General features: G+C 44.0%; 1 protein-coding gene across 2 annotated transcripts in view; it reads right to left on the reverse strand.

The window, feature by feature from the left end:
* The window catches only part of DENND4C (DENN domain containing 4C), a 1,359,979-nt gene that overhangs the window by 1,200,972 nt on the left and 138,407 nt on the right, over window positions 1–20,600 (reverse strand). For both annotated transcript variants that reach the window (XM_069239287.1, XM_069239298.1), the window contains exon 3: window positions 9,775–10,027. In XM_069239287.1, the coding sequence (XP_069095388.1) occupies window positions 9,775–10,027 (253 nt within the window). The remainder of the gene's footprint in view (window positions 1–9,774; window positions 10,028–20,600) is intronic.

Here is a 20,600-nt window from a genome sequence, read left to right on the forward strand (position 1 = left end):
TTCTGGACGGTGTCCCTCCCAGATCTCATGATGTCCAAAAAGATCAGGGTGTTGTTGGTGGCCTTCTGCTGCATTTCGAGGTAGCGTGCTCGAGGATCACAGAGCGTTTTCTTCAAGTGGAATGCTCTACAGGCCTTACAATCCTCCTTCTTGTGATGGGAGTCATTTCTTGGGTACTTTGCGAGACAATGCAGACAGAATCAAAATGGCATCTGTACCGCCACTGGGGGGCATTGTCTTTAAATGAAACCAGAGACCGAGTACGAAGCGTGAGGCCCTCTGGAGGCTGCGACAGAGTTGCATCAACTCAACATGTACAGAGGAGAAATGCAAATCGATAACAATACTGTTGGTAGACAGCAATAGAACTGAAAGAGGGATCGAACAACTTTCTCAAATTGGAGTGTAGGCACACACATCCGAACCGGACAGTGGAAAGAAAACAATCTAACACTATGGAGCCAATGCCCATGTGCAGTATCACTGAGAAAGAGGAGCTACTCTACCTGATGACTCGAAAGACTTTCTTTTGAAGAAAAACAACCTGCACACATCCGAACCCAACACTAGATTGCAGGAGTATGCAGAGCATGCGTATTTACAGCCACACAGGCCTCGAACATTAGGGTTCTATGGAGTCACAGATGTTGTGCTTGACTTGATACTGGCTAGTCAAAACAAGTATTTAATTTTCTTGATCTATATTCAGGTCAATAATTTGCCAATTAGCAAATGGTGCTAAGGGCAAAACCAACAGGAAAAGCAAGCAGAGGATTCTTCCAGAAAAACACACCACAGGTCAAATTAAGATGTAATTAATCCTGTACTCTGAGTCCTGCCTCCTTACCAAAGGAATTTTTAACTGCCCACTGAAAACCCTCACAAAAGTAGAAGGAGGCTCCCAACAGGAAGTAAACCTGACATCAGGGAAGAGAGTTGGTTCACCTACTGTTCGCAACACTGATCCAAATTGGAGACAGCAACATTGCACTGAGGAGCAGGCATTGTGAGCCATTCACAAGCTGAGCAACTTTGAATGTGGCTAACTACAGTGAGTGGTGTCACAACTTGGCCATAAGTAAGCAGCACAGATGTGATGCATCACTGATGACACTTGGCGGAGCTAAGCCCACAAAAGACCAGTGGACTGGTCTGGCACATTGTGCAAAGGAGATGGATGAGAGTTTGACCTGTCAGCGGACCAGCAAAGGTCTGTGGCATTCATTGGGGCTTTGTGGTGGAAGGGGTAGTTGGCCCAGAAGCATTGTTGCTGGGAGGTTTGCATTGGTTAGAGCTTCTCTCTCTGAGGAATAGGGTTGTGGGCCAGAACTGCAATCCCCAAAAGCATGAGGTGCAATAACTGACGTTTCCCTGCCTGTCAAATCAGCTCACAGCCCAAGTACTCCTCGATAAACAGCTGACCATGAGGACTCCCTCTGATGGCCGTGTGTTAAGTCTGCAGTATGTCCCTTCGCAACCTCCCTGACGATCATAAGTGAGTGGCTCACTGACTCTACCAGAGGTGGAGAGCAGTCTCAATGGGACACGGTGGTAGGAGGGATCAACAAAAGGAGATGTAATTGTTGAAGACATTTTTCTGTGCCAAATACCCTATACAGTTGCATGCAACCAGGAGGACACTAGCACCAACCAAAAGGCTCTCAAGTGTTTGTCTGTGGCCCCATAAATGCCCCAATGTGAAACATGATCCATTTTCCAGCCACTGGATTGATGACAGCTTTCTCAAAATAAAAAACCACATGGCAAACGTCCTGCATAACACAAGTCTATATTCTAGATACTCCACAAATGCCTCCACATTTAGCAGACCATCTGAAAGATACATGTAAAATAACTGTAGATGGTGGGTAATAAAATGCAAGATAACACAATGGACTCTTTAAAAAAACAATGAATTTTGATTGTCAGAAAATTCAAAGTTTTGTGAACAGACCACAAAACAAACCTAAAGTGTCTCAAGAAGGGAGTACAATGAGGAGAAATGTTAGTCTCTGTGTGAGATGGTAACACAATTGACCAGCATCAAACTAAACTATGGTAAATGAGTCAGAATGTTACAATGTGAACCTTTCTGGCCTGACAGAGGAAAGCACAAGTGAACAGACTGAACTTTATAATGAAGGTTTGAGGCCAACTGTTTCCTAGAGAAACAAGTTAATTAACTTGGAATGCTTTTCTTGGTGGATACTTGTATTACAGATTCCTAGTTTTAGAATACTCCCCAGGCATCAGTTTGGATCTAGAAACGTTTTACAGCAGTCCCTATGCATGTTGCGAGGTGTGTGGTGCATGCAAGCATCAGCCCTACACATCAGTTTGTCTTTTCCCTTTCTGCGCCCGCAGATGCAGAAGATGAACAATTGTTGGTACCAATGTCCAAAGTACTCACTTGGGACCCTTTTAGATGTAAAGTAGGAGGGAGAGCAGTGTGGAATCTGCAGTTCGATATAGTATCCACCAGAAAGAGTTCCATCGAAGGCAAGTAACTTGTTCTTCTGATTGATACTTCTAGCTGCAAATTCCTCTCCTTATAAAAGGATACCAAAGCAGTAACTACCAGGTGAAGGGTCTGTAAAGTGGACTGTGGAATGTCTTGCAGAACTGAGTAGCAGTCAAGGTTGTAGACAAATGCACTGACACCCACATCACACACTGGCTGATGTAAAGGACAAGCACTCCACAAGCAAATGTAGTGCTAGCAGTCCTAACCATAGAACAAAGGGTGCTCAGAGCTTCCGGGACTGCTTCTGAGTGAGTGGATAGCAGATATTAATGCAGAGGACCATCTACTATAACAGAGTACTCCTCTGCACAGTCCTAACTTTCTTTGCTCTGGAAAACCCCAGAAAAGTTAATCATACTATCAGTGGTCCACGGTGTGATCTATGTAAAAGGTTTAAGCCCTTCTGAGGTCCAGTCAATGAAGTCCTGCCTCATCTTTTGAATGATTACAGGGAGCAAAGAATGCTGGCAGAGTGTGCAATGTAAAATGGTGTTATGACTTTTGGGAAGGATGCTGCCTGAGAGCTCAGCACCACTTTCTGGGGGGAAAGGTGGTATACAGCAGATGCACAGACAATGGGTGAAGTACCTCGTGCAACAATCTGACATAATCACAATGAGAAAAACAGTCTTTAAAAGTCAGAAGACACACTGAGCAGCTATGCATCTGCAGAAAGGTGGTCATAAGAAATGTCAACCATGTTACAAACATCAAGATCATGTTAACGCCTCACAGTGGCATCAAAAATTGCTCAGAAAGAAATATGTCTAGCCTTTTATACATTTTATCACAACTAGTGATTTAAGCAAGGACGATTGGTGTGGTGTGTAGAAAGGCTGACACTGAACAAATGATCTTTAATAGTGTCCACTGCAAGGCCATAGATAAAAGAAACAAAAGAAAAAACGTTTTTGTTTGAAAAGAGTCACTCTTGGGAACACCACATTAGGAAACAAATTTAACCCAAAGCCGGTCATAAATAGATGTCGAGGAAGGGCATCTAACTGCAAGGATGTCAACCACTTCAGGCAGCAGATCACACACAGTCAATTGCTGCCACTCAACCTTCATGCATGCAGGTTTAAGAAGTGCAGATTGGGGTGGGGAACCCTGCCCTGTTGCTGAGACTAGAGATCCTTACAAACTGGCAGCCTGATCAGAGGGCAGATGTGCATGACTAGAAGGTAAAGGTACTACACTCCTCTGGCCCAATACAGTGCCACCAAGATAACTTGGGTCCGGTTGTTTTTGATCTTCAGAACTCTGGGCAAGAGAGGAAAGGCAGCATACAGGACTCCTGTGTTTCATTCAAGCCAGAATGCACATCTTAACATGTGTTCCTGCTAAATCTTCAACTTGCAAAACATTTGACACTGCATGTTGACGAGGATGAAAAGATATACCAGAGATCTCCTCACTGCAGGAAGATTCCATGCGCCACCTTGGGATGTAGATACCACTCATAACCCAGCAGACATCACCTGCTCAGTTCATCCATTTTTGCATTCAGAAACCCTGCCAGGTTCGATCAGGAAAATGCCTTGGTGTTCCAACCACCTACGACACATGACCAAGGATGCCACTTCGTCAAGTTTACCATATAATGGTTGTGTTCTCCACAAGAACCAACACAAGCCTACCCCTATGGACGACAAGAATGTCTTCAAAGCCAGATGGATGGCCCAATACTCCAACAAATCAATGTTGAGCTGGCCAACAGAGAACAGAGCCCTGCGATCTCTCCTTCCCCCAGATGACCTTTCCGGCACAGCAGAGATGAGTCCATCACCACTGTCAGCTCAGTGTGGGGGAGGAAGAGCAGTCTGCTGCTAGACTAATTTGTGACATGCAACCACCACTGCATGTCTCAAACTGTCTCCTTGATGCTGATCCCATTGGAACTTCACATTCTACTGAAGAGCCAATATGTGTCACCTGGTGTAGCTGACAAGGAGGATGCAGGAAAGTATGAGGCCAAGATGCCTTGGAGATGCTCTCACCATGATCTAAGATCACCCCAAAACACCGGGATAATAGCCCAAATGACGTAGATTTGTTGCAGGAGAGAGAAAGGCCTGAAATCCGTGTCCAGAATTGTTGCAAAGAACAGAAGATTCTGCAAAATAATCAGGTGGAATTTCACCTGGTTGTAGTGAACCCAAATTATGCCACAAGCATTGCCGTCTTCTGGAGACAGTACATGACTGACTGCAGTGAGCATGCTTTTAATAACCAGTCATCAATGAGGTGCAGTTATCACCAAACACGAAAGATGGGACATGACAACTGGCACCACTCATGAACACCTGCTGGGTGGTGGTGAGGTGGAAAAACCGTTGCAAATTGAAAGTGCTACTGGCCTACCTCGAATTGCACAAAACCCCTGTGGGGCTGCAGGATGGGTATTGGTAAACATACATCCTGGAGATCCAAGGACAACATCTAGTTGCACAGGTCCAGAGAGGTCAGAACCTGTGCTAATATGAGCACTTAGAATTTGTCATAGACAAAAAGCCCAGAACAGGCCTAAGGCCCTTTGTGCTCCTCCAAAAGGAGAAAAAAGTGAGTAACAACCCATTCCTTTTTAGAGTTCTGAACACCCTCAATGGCACCTTTAGAGAGCAACAACTGCACCTCCTGTAACCGAATGGACAGGTGCTCATAGAAAATCTACTGTGTTGTCGGAGGAATAGTGGGTGAGGCAGAAAGAAAAGGCAGAGTAAAATGATTATTACGATTTGCAAGACCCAGCCTTCAGATCTGCCTCTCCCCCCCCCCACCCCCCAACAATGGGGTGTTCATCAAACATAACTTTCAGTGGTAGCTCTCCCTAGTTTCTGTCCCCTCCCTTCTTTTCAGAAGATCAGTAGTGAATAATAACCAATTATTCACTAATGGTAACATAAAAAATATGCACACCCTTGCTCCATCCTGAGGCAATAATTCTGCCTGTTGACTAGCACAGGCATATAAGGCATTGGCACAAGCCATCAAAGACTGACCAGGACTGGTCAAGTCCTAGCATTGGCCTCTGGGTCCGGTCACGTTCTGGCACCTCCCCATTAGTGACATGCTGTAATATGACCGGTACAGGTTGCCCTGGGCATTCTTGCCTTAATCCCCACAGTGCCTAAGGCTACCTGTCAATCATGCTGTCACCTGATCCTCTGCCATTTCGTCACAGGTGAGGTGAGTGCTATTAGTCTCACTAACCCACACCCTACCTTCTCACAAAATGGGAGAAAATTAGGTAAACAGGCAAGAAACGGACACCTGAAGCATACATATCACAGCACAAACTCTACTTTTCTGCTTCAGTTCTCTATGCTGGAAGAAGCAGTGTTCTTGCTCTGAGAATCTACAGCGTACCATCAGCTGAAGCACAACAGCTCGGGTAGCTGAAGGCAAGTAACCAAATGAAAACCTGAGAAATATTATGTCAGTGTGTGGGTGACAGTGTAACTTAGGGAAAATGAGTAGGCAGGGCGAGAGAGACCAAGTTAGTATTAGAGACTGAGTAATGCTAAGTGTAAGGGAGTATGAGCTATAGTAACCGAGTGAGTGATAAATATGGGTAAGTGAGGAAAATCTTCGCATATGGTGTACCAGGGCAAAATGCAGGCATATAAGATGCAATTCTTGGCATATGGGACACCTATGGCAAAATGCTGGTGCTGACATACTGGTCGTAATTCTTTGTTTAAGTGGAACACATTTCAAAAAGAAGCCCCGGTACACTGGAGGTAATTCTTGGTATACAGCTCCCATTCCAAAATGCTGTCAGTAAAAGTTTAAAAATAAGCAATTAAAATGCATCATCTCAAAACTATTGGCTGTGACGCATACATTTCCAAATACGGCATTAGGCATTTTCCCCCCAGAATGTGAGTATGCGGACCGTAAAGAAAATTATTTTCATGTTAAAAAAACACGTTTCACTTCACAGCTATATTAACATCAGCACAAAGGCAAAAAAATGTTCCACATTAAACAATATTATTGACCATTCACATCGAGAACACCAAAAACGGAACGTCTTTCAAGCCTTCCCAGGTAAAAGAATTGTTTTACTTACAGGCATAAGTCAGAGAGGACGAATCGTACTAATCTTTCAAGTTTCCTTGAGAAGCAAAAGGCGGGGAGTGTGCTAGAGAAATGGTCACCTCACCATTCAGAGTAAACAACAACTGAAGAAGCTGGTGACGCTGGTTTAGAGACAGTTCCAGTGAATATGTAGGTATGAACTCCAGCCTCTAGCAAGTCACTGAGGCAATTGGTAGCCCAGTTACGTCCACCTCTAGGTCACAGACACAGTGGCAGCAGGCAGACCTGCGTCGACTAACTACCAGACTTCAAAGCAGAGAGAAGCCTCTCCTTTGGCGACATCACTGCAGCCCCGGCAGTCTGATGATTAGAAGTCAGGTGAGGTGGTGTAATGGGCTAATGCATCCACTGCGGAATCTGTGTTTGACCACATGGTTTCGAATTCAAATCCCGACTGGTACAGTCAGCCTTTCATGGTACAGAGGTTGATACCATTGTTGTCACTGAGTTGGGGAAAAGAGAGAGTATCCAGCGTGACCTCATATTGGGCAGCTGTCATTGGGCCTGATCGGAGATCCGAGCTGGTTCCATATGCTAATTTTGCACTGATGTAATTCGTAGACGCCAGGACTCATTCAGTAGTACCCGCAGGCTGTCTTGCATGCCGGTCAGAGCAGCAATCTTCAGGGAGTGAGGGGGGTTTCCCATTTTCAAGTCCAGCAAGGCCTTACACAAAGGCCTCACTTAGAGAGCTCTTTTGTGGTTGGAGCCTTATCCTGGCTCCGAAGCTAGCTGGGGTCTAATAGAGGGAAACTTTGTTCATACACTTATATAAAAGGCATGCATATTTTATACTTTACAAAATGTATTTTATAGTGCTATTTGGCCCAGTTAGGGTATCAGAGCGATTTACATGACACTCACATTGTTCAGAGACAATTAAAAATAAACGTGTGTAAATCAACACATGGGTTATGTTACATAAGACAAAGGGTTACTATGAGTAGGCATTACATGTTAAGAGTGCTTGTTCTGGAGAAACAGTCGTGATTTAAAAACATGACAGTGGTTGGGGTGGTCTGTATTAACCAGACGTAATCAAAACCGACAGAATTCTTTTTTTTTTTTTTTTAAACCAATCTCAATATAAAGTAAGATTTTTGAAAAAAAAATAGCATTTAGGTTCTCAAGCCATGCTGTGTAGTTTACATGAAGCTCCGTGATGCTGGTTCATAGCCACTGTGCCACAGTGGAAGAAGCATAACTTATGAACTGCAAGTAACATAAGGACTTTTGTTACCAAAAGCTGACAGAGAACCCTTCTGCTTCTCTGTCAGCTCAAGGGGACCAAGGTGTAATGGTACACCAGTCACAACATCACCTGGCCTCCCAAGCAAGGCTTGTTCAGCCTTTTCACTATCCTCCCTCCACCATTCATCACGGAATCAGTGTGACGGCTCACAGATGAGAGGTTAGGGAACGACACTGCTTCTGACCTGGTTACACATAGTGCCAAGATGAAAATGGCCCAAGCACATCCAGAAGACTGGCCTCCCAAAGACAACGCTGCACGCCCTTACCCCCCATGCCACCCACCTCCAAGCACATCCCTGCATGTAGGCTGCCTGTCCATGCTGGCCTCATTTAACAGTGGCCTGAATAAGTAGGCATGGCGGGCTGGGGTGGACAGTAGGACACGGTCAGTAACTGACAGAGGTCCTCCAAAGCACAGCCACCAGCTGCACTCAGGCACCAGCCCATCAGCTGATTGTAGACTACTCATTTTGCCAATCTGACTTTGTTGCGCGGTCATACTAATGACCAGTTATGTCCTCCCTCCTTATTATACAGATGGCAGGTGTGCCTTTTGCCTACTGCCTTGTTTTTCCTTATAATTTCTATCAATGATATGTAGTATTTTCACTGCTGTGTTATCTATCAGTGATGTGTAAATAAAGGCTTGTCAAAAGTGGAACAGCAAGCTGGCATTATGTGGGGATGATATCTTATTCACAGAAATACAGGCTCTAACAATGATTCTGGAAATCCTGCAAGCGGTGGAAGAATTCTTTCAACCGCTGGATTCAAGGTGGATGAAGTCAGAAAGTTTCTCACCAACAGTGAACATTCTATTGATGGATGTGGAAGGACAACTGAGGTTGACCATAACATGTAATGTCACTAGGAAAAAACATGCAGTCTGGAAATGCATAACTACAGCTTATGATCAGGAGACTGAAAATATTGGTGAATGCCCTACAGAGAGCCTAATGGAAGCAGGCATGCTAGATGGGATACCAAGAAGCTACGCTTAACTACCACCCTCGTTCCGGCCACCATGAAATCAAGCTGGCTGGCTACCATGCCACATGCTCAAAAAGAGTTCAGTTGTATATCACATATGTCAGAGTGGAGCCCTGTCATTGGTTTAGCTGGGTCCCACAACAAGGTCTGTAGCCGACCAACAATGCCTCTTGCATTTTGCTGTGGCAGTGACGCTCAGTTTGATAAAGTATGAACAGCGTAGTGGACTATGCCCAACATCTGCTAGCTACTTTCTGGTGTTTAGTAATATTCCAGTAGGTCACATGAAACTGTGTTCCCTGGACTACTGCATTTTGGAGTATGCTGGCCTCAAAGAATTGGACATTTAATGGATTTTAGTCAACCAAAGGAATCACTGCCCGACTCCTTTTGAGGAGGTAATTTCACATCACTGGCCACTGCACATACTTACAGCCACTAAGTGGATGTGCTATGAGGTTGTCTGCTTTGAATGTTAATGTTTCTGCAGCCTGAACCCTTATGTGTAGGATAAACTACGATCATGCAACGATAATTCGGTCAGCTAACCAATTGTCATTTACATTCTTAATGTTTTTTTTTTTTTTTTTTTTTTAAATCAATCACACATATCAAGATTCTTATCAGATCAGACAATTCAGATGTGGTGATGCTCTCCTCACCAGTCTTTTACTAAAGTAGGGACATTAGCGATTTCTGATGTTCATAGGCAGAGAAAGTGTGGAGATGTTAGAGTGCAACATAAAGGCATTCGCCTATTTCACAGAAACGGAAACAAAACTGTCAAAATAAAAATAATTTAAGGAACGCCGTTTTTAGAAAGAAAACAAGCTACTGAATCAACCATTAGAACATTCCCATAAGTTTGTTAAGCTCTCACTCGGTGCATTGCGTACACTTACCAAGCCACAGTTTAGATTCTTATCGACTTTGCAGAAGGTGTGAGGCGGAGTCTCTCCTTTGCTTGAGACAATAACACAGATATCAGTCACAGCCAAAGAGTTCTGAGGTCGAATGAGAGGAGCTCTTCGATATGTAATAAATATTCGTAGGGAGGCAGCAGAGCTGTTGTTGACATTGGCACAGCGGCCGTAGGGTGTGGCCTGGACAGTTTCGCAGCCCGGAAGTGGCCGTTCCTTCCCATCATATAGAACTCTGCAGGCAGAAAAACACAGGCACGATGGATTCAATATAAGCAAAAGCAAGTTCGACTGCTAAACGCGCGTTTTTATCCAAGGGAAGCGAATACCTCTGGGACCCTCAAACGCGTCAACGGCCCAAGGAATTTTGGGAGGCTAAACATTCACTTACCTCATCCTGGGTTAGTTTGAGTAAAGCTACAAAAGGATGCCTAAGCAGCAAGCGCGGTCAGGCCTTGCATTGGTCACTATTGCTCCTCCCATTATCCTTGATATATTACAATATTGTACTTGTGTTATGACAAAAGGTGCAGAGTGTATAACCTGGCACGTCAACTACTGTTATTCCGGCAGAAAGAATAAGAAAAAAAGAAAGAAAAGAGGGATTCCAGTGTTAAAACGCAAGACAAGGTGAAATCTAAACATGAAAACGCACGTAAGAAAAGGTCTAAGAATTTTCATATACCTTATCCCATATCCCATATCTTCAAAGGTGTTGCTGATCGGCATGCCAGCTTTCTGCCGCTACCACCTTTCCCGCGCCTTATGTAATTACCATAGTTGTATACCTATTCACAAAGCATTTCATGATAGTTGAGAAGTCTTAAGATTCAGTAAAACCCAAACCGCGCATATGACAAGGGCAGGAGCTGTACACACTTTGCTCACATACGGAGCAGGCACAACTTTCTTCTAAACCATCATCTTATTCATTTCAGATTTCGCCACTAACACGTGCATACAAGTATGCGGAATGCCGAGTGTACCTAGTTCATGTATCGGTCCAAGAATCTGCTAAACGTTGCCTGATACAAAACAAAATTATGCTGCTCTTAAGTGACTGCCTGACGCATGGTTCTCCGCATAAACTGCCTCTTGACTAGCGCTGAAAATTGGCGCTCAGTCGCTAGTTACATTTTGTGATATCCCTTTTCAATGGTGTAAAACCTCTAAAAGAAACTGAGGGACTGTGCTTTTATTTGAAACACATTCTGTCCTCTACGTGTAGCCTTTGTCCTTACAATAAGTATGTACATCTGGTCTAATAAAGGACAGTGAGGACTCCTCAATGAAACATTAATACGTGCAGGACATTGCCAGTGGACAGCACCAGTTTCATGGGACCAGGACTCTTAGGGGCTTTCGGTCACCTCTCGGACCGGTCGCTATCAGAAAATGGTTGGGCTGACCAGGACGCTTGCACATCCTTAGCCAACACAGGCCAAGGTATTTATGGAGTGTGGTGAAGTCCATGTCAGTGGGCCTACAGATGAGCTTGATCAATCCATCCAGGCCACAGCTCAGCAGAGTGGAACAGGCTGCTTGATCCGTTATCCAAAGTTCTGCCTTTCTGGTCAGTGCCCACACTTCTCTGCAACCAAACTGTCCAGTTGCCTGCCACCTAACACTGAGCCCAGCCTCAGTGGTCCAATTGCTGATGCTCTTTCTATGTTCTCTAGACTCACCACTTCTCTGCAGACTCTCCACTCTGTTCGGAAGAGTTCAGGAGCCAGTACTACCAAGCTTGCAGAGTTGCAGGCAGCCTGCGGCTCCATATCCCATCTTGTCACAATGTGGACAAGTAAGGTACTCAGCTTGGTAAGCAGTGGACAGGGAGGAATAGTTGATGTACAGTACACACTGTGTACATCATATTCCTCGAGGCCGAAGGTGCAACTGCATGAGTCTTCCGAGGGCCAGCTTTAGGGGGGTGCGGTAGGTGCATTCATACCCGACACCGACTTTGGTAAAGGACGCCGCGTTTAAAAAAAAAATAGGTTAAAAGCACATGCTGCAGTTTCTTGTGTGTCCGGCAGTTTTCAAGCAACAATAAAAATGTTCCTGCTGGCAAGATCAGAGTTTTGACTAGTGGCAGTTTGGATTCCTCTTAAAAGAAGAGTGGCATCGAGTGTTGTGTATTGGAGTGGCATAGCGTGCAGTGATGCTACAACTGCTGGGCCACATCAACCGATGCCCACTTACCTGAGACGGTTCCGGAGCAGCACTGCGGGACGGTCGGGAGGCAGGGGACCTGGGACAAGTAAGCAGAGCCTCCAGGGCCCATGCACCTCTCCAATGTTGCCGGGACATCGGGCCGACTGATCACTCACGGCGCCCTCCCTTTCTCCCTGCATCTCTCCCGTTTCTACATCTACTGAGGTATGGCGGCAGGCCTGACAACATATGCACATCCCACCGCCACCCCACCCCAAACCACACAGCCCATTAACGAGGCCGCGAGAAGCTGGACCCCATACAGTGCCGGCCAGAGCAGTCATTGGAGGCGGAGCCCACCGGGAGCAGAAAGAGGGAGTCCAGACTGAGGTCTAAAGCAGAGGGGAGGCTGGTAAATAAGCGAGATTCCCGAATAAGGGAAGCAACTGTCCAAAGACCCTGTAGGTGACTATGCAATTTCAGATGTGCGATTGCTGTGTGCCCCGGGCAGGGGGGTACTCAAACTGAACAAATACCTGCAGGGAATCGGGGGCTCTGGGTGCTGGTAGCTGTGACTGAGCCCAGTGCTCTGGAAGGCCTGTATGGGCCCTTGGGAAGGTAGAACTGCGCGTCTGCCCCCTCTTTTTAGGAGATTCTGCTGGAGGGAGTTGAGACAAAAGCTATTTCTGGCCTCTACTGCGGGGTCAGGACAAGGCACACCCATTATATCAGGGACCTCTGCATACCCGAGTGCCTCTCACATGGATTTGACCAACTGGCCACTTGCTTATTCTCTGGTCTCTGTGAGTGACTTGGCATTGCAAAAGTCAGATTGATGGAGTACTGGACCCAACCGCACGGAGGGGGACTAAGGGGCCAGTGCCAGGACATTTCTATCCTTTTCAGAAGCCACATTTTCTACTCTTTGTCTGGTGGTGGTGCATCACCTGGCGACTGTGAGTTTGCCCTCTTCCTGGCAGCACTTACCACTACTGAGTCTGGAGGGAGTTGCTGAGTTATATAGACTGGATCAGAGGGAGGTGGCTTATATTTTTTTCTACTCTAGGATTTATTATTCTTTCTTTGACAGGCTCGCTAAATATTGGATCAGCATGTTTTAGCATGCCCGGGACCATAGGGAGCGACTGGTATGTTGTATGCGTGGAGTAGAGAGTATTAAACAAAAAAATCGTCCTCCAACGGTTCAGTGTGCATGGTGACACTATGGTAGCCCTAGATAACACTTGATTGTATCCTGTATTCTCCTCAGGTGGTGAAGGCTTAGAGAGATAGCAATCAGGGTCATTGTCGGGAATAGGGTCTGGATCATAAAGACCCCAGGGGTCCACATTGTCCTGCTGCTTGTCAAATGAATGTGGTGGTGACTGCATTGGTGTAGGACTGGTAGTAAGAGAGATATGCAGGTGTGGCGAGTGAGGAGGAGAAAATTGAGGAGGTGGAGGTCTCTCCTTTGTCTTTGGCACTTTAGCTGGAGGCTGTGTAGTGTCCAATTCCTCCTGAAAGGATAATTTCCTCTTAGGGTTTAGAGGAGGTGCTTTTAAAATTCTGCCAGTTTCTTCATAAATATGAATCCTGGCTTGCCTTTCATCCATTACTTCTGGTATTGGCTGTATTTGGGAGTCCTCCTCAGTAGTTTTATGGCTTTGAGTGTCTTAGAAAGTCCATGCTCCTCAGTATAACCGGCTCTTTTCAGCTCCGAAGCTGGCTTTTTTGGTATCGAAAAAGATGGCGTTGTGGATGGTCTCGGCTCCTAAAGGGTTTTTCAAAATATCGACTCGGAAGAGCAGTGTTTGCTCGAGTTGGAGACGGAGCTTTTGGTCGACTCCGATGGCTTCGGAGGAGTGGCCTTTTTTGGTGCCGAACTGGGGGTCTTTCGGGTCGAGCCCTGGCCTTCCTGCAGTGGCGTCCCCAGGGAATTCTATTTCGGTTTAGATGGTATGGGGCTTGCATGCTCACGTGCTGTCCTGCCGTGAACAGTCTGTTCTCCTCGGAATCCTGGTCGGAGTCGGATCCTCGAACAGAGACGGCGGTCTGAATGATCTCTTCCTCTTCGACGTCTAGATGTTCGGAGCTTTTTGACGCCATCTCAAGCCTTCGTGCTCTTCTGTCCCGAAGTGTCTTTTTTGATTGGAACGATCGGCAGGCCTCACAATTTTCTTCCCAATGATCTGGGGTAAGGCAAAGACTACAACGAGGTGTTGGTTGTATAAGGGAATTTAGCATGGTACAGAGGACAGAATCGGAATGGAGTCTGATCCATGAGGCTTCCACGCGGTCGGCTCGACAAGCCAGAGTTGGACGCACGCCCCGAAGGGCAAGTAGAGATGTTTGTTCCAATGGTACTGAGGTGTCGATAGAAGATGTAACGCGATCGAAACAATACCGACGAGAAATTAAGCGTTTTTAAAGTTTTCCGGATCAAACTACTGGAGCGAAAGGAAACCCGTCCCAACCCAACGGCGGAAAGAAAACAATCTAACATGGAGTCGATGCCCATGCGCAATGCAGCTGAAGAGGAGGAGTCACTCGATCCTGTGACTCGAAAACACTTCTTAGGAGAAAAACAACTTGTAACACTCTGAGCCCAACACTAGATGACAGAAGTATATGCACAGCATGTGTATCTGCAGCTACACATGCCATCGAATATATATATATATATATATATATATATATATATATATATATATATATATATATATATATATGGAAAATGTCACCCAGTGTACATATGTTTGTGGCATGTAGTGCTGCAGATACACATGCTGTGCATATACCGCCATCTAGTGTTGGGCTCGGAATGTTACAAGTTTTTTTCTTTGAAGAAGCTTTTTTCGAATCACAGGATCGGGTGACTCCTCCTCTCGTGATAGTGTGCATTGGCCTCGACACCTTTGGTAAGATTGTTTTCCCGCAGGAGGGTGAAGTAAGGAGTGAAGAACTGTATATGCACAAATATATATAGAAAGTATAGAAGATGTCCATGCAATGTATATACCTATTTACATAATAAAGTACAACAGCTACAGTTTTCCGGGGAGGAGGGAGGGTGCATGTGAATCTGCAGCACTACATGCCACGAACAGATGAACACTGGGTAAGTGGCATTTTCCATTCAATGGCATGTGTAGCTGCAGATACACATGCTGTGCATAGAGTGAAAAACAGTCCCTCTCCTAAGTAAGGAGTGGTCAGCCTGTAGGAGTTGAAGTAGTTTGAAATAGTGTTTTAAGCACTGCTTAACCAACATTTGCTTCTTGTTGAGATAACACATCCACACAATAGTGTTTAGTAAATGTGTGTGGTGTGGACCATGTGGCTGCTGTGCATATGTGTGCCATTGGTACATTTCCCAAGAGTGCCATTGAAACTCCTTTTTTTCAAGTTGAATTCGCTTTAGGAGTTATGAATAGTTGCCTTTTAGCTTTAAGATAGCAAGTTTGTATTCACTTTACTACCCATCTGGCCAATCCTTGTTTGGAAATGGGTTTACCCTTATGAGGTCGTTGGAAATCCACAAAAAGATGTTGGGATTTCCTAAAGTCTTTTGTTCTGTCTATATAATACATGAGAGATCTACTATGATCAAGAGTGTGAAGAGCTCTTTCAGCAACTGAATCTGGCTGTGGAAAGAAGACTGGCAATTCCACTGACTGATTAATGTGAAATGATGAAACCACTTTGGGTAACAAATGTGGATTTGTACTAAGTACTATTTTGTGTTTGTGTACTTGGAAGAAGGGTTCTTCTGAAATGAATGATTGAATTTCACTTGCTCTTCCTAATTAAGTAATTGCTACTAGGAAAGCAACCTTCCATGAGAGAAACTGAACAGCGCAAGAATGCATGGGTTCAAAAGGAGGACCCATAAGTCTTGTGAGCATAATGTTAAGAGCTGGTGGAACTGTAGGTGGAATAACTCCTAAGACCTTCCATAAAAGCTTATGACAGGAATTCTAAACAGAGAGGTATGTTTTCTGATTTGAAGGTAGGCTGATATTGCTGTTAAATGAATTTTAATAGATGATTCACATTCTGCAAATGAAGCAAATAGCACACAATATCCTGTACTGATGCTTTAAGTAGATCAATGTTTTTAGGTTAACAGTAATACACAAAACGTTTCAATTTATTTGCGTAGCACTGCCTGGTTGTAGGTTTACATGCTTGTTTTAGAATGTCCATACATTCTGGTGGAAGCTGTAGATATCCAAATTCCATGACCTGAGGCGCCAAATCGCTAGGTTGAACATACTGGGATTGGGATGCCTGATCTGATCCCTTTTTTGAGTCAATAGTTCTGGTCTGTTTGGGAGCTTGTGATGTGGTACTACCGACAGATCGAATAGTATTGTGTACCAATGTTGACGTGCCCACGTGGATCTATGAGTTTCGAGGGAGTGAAGTGTGATGGATCTTGTTGACCAGAAATGGAACTAATGGGAGAGGGGGAAAGCAGAAGCAAATATCCCTGACCAATTGATCCATAGAGCTTTGCCCTTGGATTGAGGGTGTGGGTATCTGGGTGCAAAGTTTTGGCATTTTGCATTTTTCTTGTTGCGAAAAGGTCTATGTTTGGTGTTCCCCACATCTGAAAGTAATAAAGAATTAGTTGTGGGTGAATTACCCATTTATTTACTTGTTGCTGTGTCCTGCTTAAGAGGTCAGCTGGTTGTGTATCCCTGGGATGTATTCCGCTAGCAGGTGAATAGGATTGTAAATTGCCCATTTCCAAATTGTTTGTGCTAGAATTGACAATTGGGACGAATGTGCCCCCCCCCAACCCCCCCCCGTTTTTGCAGATAATACAATTTTGTCATGTTGGCTGGCCTTATTAAGACTGTTTTGTGTATAATTTGTGGTTGGCATGCTTTGATGGCTAAGAACACTGCCAGCAATTCCAAGTGGTTTATGTGGTAAGTTTGCTGGATTGAGTCCCATTCTCCATGTATTGTAAGAATGTTGAGATGGGCTCCCAAACCTGTCATTGATGCATCTGTGGTGATTATGGTCTGTGGCACAGGGTCCTGAAATGGCCACCACCGTTTTGATAAGTTGGTGTGATTCTACCACTGCAGAGATTTGTAAGTTTGGCAGTCCAACAACACTAGAACATGTAATTGACCCTGTGCCTGAGACCATTGCTGCGAGAGACACTGTTGCAGTGGTCTCATGTTTAGATGTGCATTGGGCACTATTGCTATGCATGATGGCATCATTCCCAAAAGCTTCATGACAAACCTTACTGTGTAAGTTCGACTGACCTGCAATAGGGAAAGGAGTGTGTGAAACACTTGGATTCGTTGTGGATTTGGGTAGGCCAGTGCTGACTGAGTGTTCAGAATTGCTCCTAGATAAGACAGAATTTGTGCTGGCTGAAGGTGAGATTTCTGGTAATTGATTGTGAACCTTAATTTGTGTAGGGTATCTATTGTGTATTGTGTGTGCTGTTGATGGTTTCAAATGGTGCTGGCTTTTATTAACCAGTCGTCCAGATAAGGGAAGACATGTATGTACTGTCTTGTGAGGTATGCCGCAACTACTGCTAGACATTTTGTGAATACCCTTGGCGCCGTTACTCCAAAGGGTAGTATCTTGAATTGATAGCAGGCAAGCACTATCACAAATCTTAAATAATTGCAGTGTGCTGGATGTATAGGAATGTGGAAGTAAGAGTCCTTTAAGTCTAATGCTGTCATGTAATCCTGTTTTTTAACAAGGGAATGACATCCTGTAGAGTGACCATGTGGAAATGCTTTGACAGGATATATTCATTTATACGTCAGAGATCTAGAATTGGTCTGAGTGCCATCCTTTTATGGTATGAGGAAGTATAGAGAATATACTCCTGTCCCTTGCTGACTGATGGAAACCATTTCTTTTGCACCTTTGAGTAGAATAGATTCTACCTTGTTGCTGGTGGTGGGTGTTTGGGGTTAACTTGAACCCTAACCAGTGGACTTCCTAAAACCCGGAGACTGAAACTGTAAGTGTAGTACTTACCTATAAAACAATCTAAAATTTCTTCCCCCCAGGAACTGTTTCTGAAAATTGCACCGTGTCCATTTTCAAAACAGATTATTGCCAATATTTCAAAAACTGTATAACTTCCCGATTTCAAACACAGTACTGTCGATACATGTGTGAAATACAAATCTATTTAAGTACTTGCCTGCAACTTGAATATTGTGGTTCTAAAAATAAATTAAGTAAAGATTATTTTGATGCATAAAAAACATTCGTCTGGAGTTAAGTCGTTGAGTGTGTACTTCTCCTATTGTCTGTGTGTGTGTACAACAAATGCTTTGCACTACCCTCGGATAAGCCTAACTGCTCGACCACACTACCACAAAAGAGAGCATTAGTATTATCTACTTTAGCCTCTGTTAAGCCTCTGTGGAACCCCTGGACTCTGTTCAGACTATATCTCACTTTGATATAGTGTACACAGAGCCAGCTTCTTGCAGATAGCCACAGACAAGTCTGCACAATCATATTTATGTGACTAAAGAGGTGAGAAAAATAAATAAATTGGAAACTGACAACAAACTTGTATTAATCCATGGGGAGTAAGCGTGTAGGCATATTACAAAAGCACCATCTCCAAATTGAAGAGCATCTAGCTGTTGATGTATTATAATTTAACGTGAAGTGAACCAAAGAGGCCACTCAACATTGTTGAGCACTGCAGCAGAACACAACTAACGAACCAAAGAGGGGTGTAACATCAATGAAGTTCTGAGAGAATAGGGCCAGGGCGTTCAGTGATGGTTAGCACTCCAACTACAAATGGTTTTCTTCATCAGCTTACCAGTAAGTATTCAAGTGCCTGTGCTTAGTCGCATTATTGCAGCATCGTTCAAGTATTTCACTCACCTGGAACATGTTTTTCAAAAGCCACTTAAAAGCTTTTGTGGAATGAAGCGAGACATCTCTGGGGTGGGGTGGTAATTGCATCTCAAAAATAGTTACTCTTGAGACAATTTAATTTATAACAAATTGCCTATGAAGCTTCACTGCTTTGAAAAGAACCTCCAGAGGTGATGCTGCCCAAAAAAATATAATTTCAGAAATGTGAAGCAGCACAGAACCTACTCGCTTATTTTCTGACATATTATGATAATTGATTGTACTCAGCCCACTCAAATAAGCATAACATTTGGAACCCTGTGCTGCAAGTTATTAGGGCCATCTAACTTTTCATTATCTTACATTAACTACTAATATTAAAACCTTTGGCCCCTGAAGCATTTTTACTTTTGATATTGCCTGCCTTCAAAAATGCATTTATTTTTTTAATTAAAGAGCCCCAGACCAAATAATTAGTCTCCCCGAAAATGACAAATAGGGAGAGCAAAAATCGGTTTGATTTCTGCAAAGAGCATCAACAAAAGGATCACATGGCTAAAATCAACACCTGCAATATTTATCAAGCCAAATGCGTTCAACGTTTGTATGGACCATTACTCTAGTATAGAAGAAAAATATGTCATTTTCTTCTGTGGGTCTATATGCTTTCACTTAGTGACTAGAGCAGGAAACTTGTAAATTAATCTGTATTTGTGAAAATGGACCATTATGATTTCAGGAAGTGGTCTTGTGATAATCTGCTAAAAAGTCCTTCACCAGATCAACTCCAAACACTCATATATAAAGCTCACAAATAAACCACGGCTTGAGTAAATTCTTCATGATTTGCCCACAATCATTCAATTGACACGGGAGCATAATTACAGACAAAAATTAATTTAGTTGCCATGGCACACAAGCTGACAAACCATATTTTGAGTTCAGTGACAAGTTAGTGGATTCCTTCCAAAAGGACAAAGTTATTAGGTTGAATCAGATAGCCCTGGTTGGTAGTCTCGCCTATTTTCAGCCTGTGGATACTCAGATCCACTGCTATAAGACCAGAAATGCAGAACACTATTAACATTGCAGAAGCATCAGTATATGCATGAGAAGCTAGACTTGGCCATGCACGTAGGCAAGCGATATACAAACAGGGCATTCAGATATACATACATGCCAATTAACCTTGTGCAGGTGCGCAGTTATCCCTTTTTATAGAACATGTGTTTACCGGCTATGGCAACACTGTAAGTACGATTAGAAAGTCTGTTAAAGATTGAAAATAATCAAGTCACCACTTAGGTTACTACATCTTTCTACTTCCCGAGACTTCCATATCTTCAAAATAGAAAAGAGAGGAATAAGAAGAAAGGCAGCAGTGGGCAATCAATGTGTTATGCAGTCAATCTTCTCAGTGCCTCTTGACCACACTGTTCAACATCGTGTTTAATGACTGCAGAACCTGTGTTGTGGGTGAAATAGCGGATATACTGGTTTTACAGGAATAGGGAAGAGACTTAACTATACTGCCGCATCTCAAGTGTGGTATGCACAGATTTTATAGAAGGGCAACTATATCCAAGGTACAAAAAAAATGATGATACAGGTAATCGCTCTAGCATCTGTGATCTTGGATTAGATTTTGCACACACATGCACCACAATAGGTGGTAAAAGCCCATTGCAAAAGCACAGATCCCTGGCTTTCTGCAGAAAGGCTCTGGATTGCCTCGAAAGTATGCAGCAAGGTCTTAGGCTAAGCTTGGATGAGGTTGTGGCCGT

Source organism: Pleurodeles waltl, chromosome 1_2 (genome assembly GCF_031143425.1).
Source record: "Pleurodeles waltl isolate 20211129_DDA chromosome 1_2, aPleWal1.hap1.20221129, whole genome shotgun sequence".
Taxonomy (NCBI): domain Eukaryota; kingdom Metazoa; phylum Chordata; class Amphibia; order Caudata; family Salamandridae; genus Pleurodeles; species Pleurodeles waltl.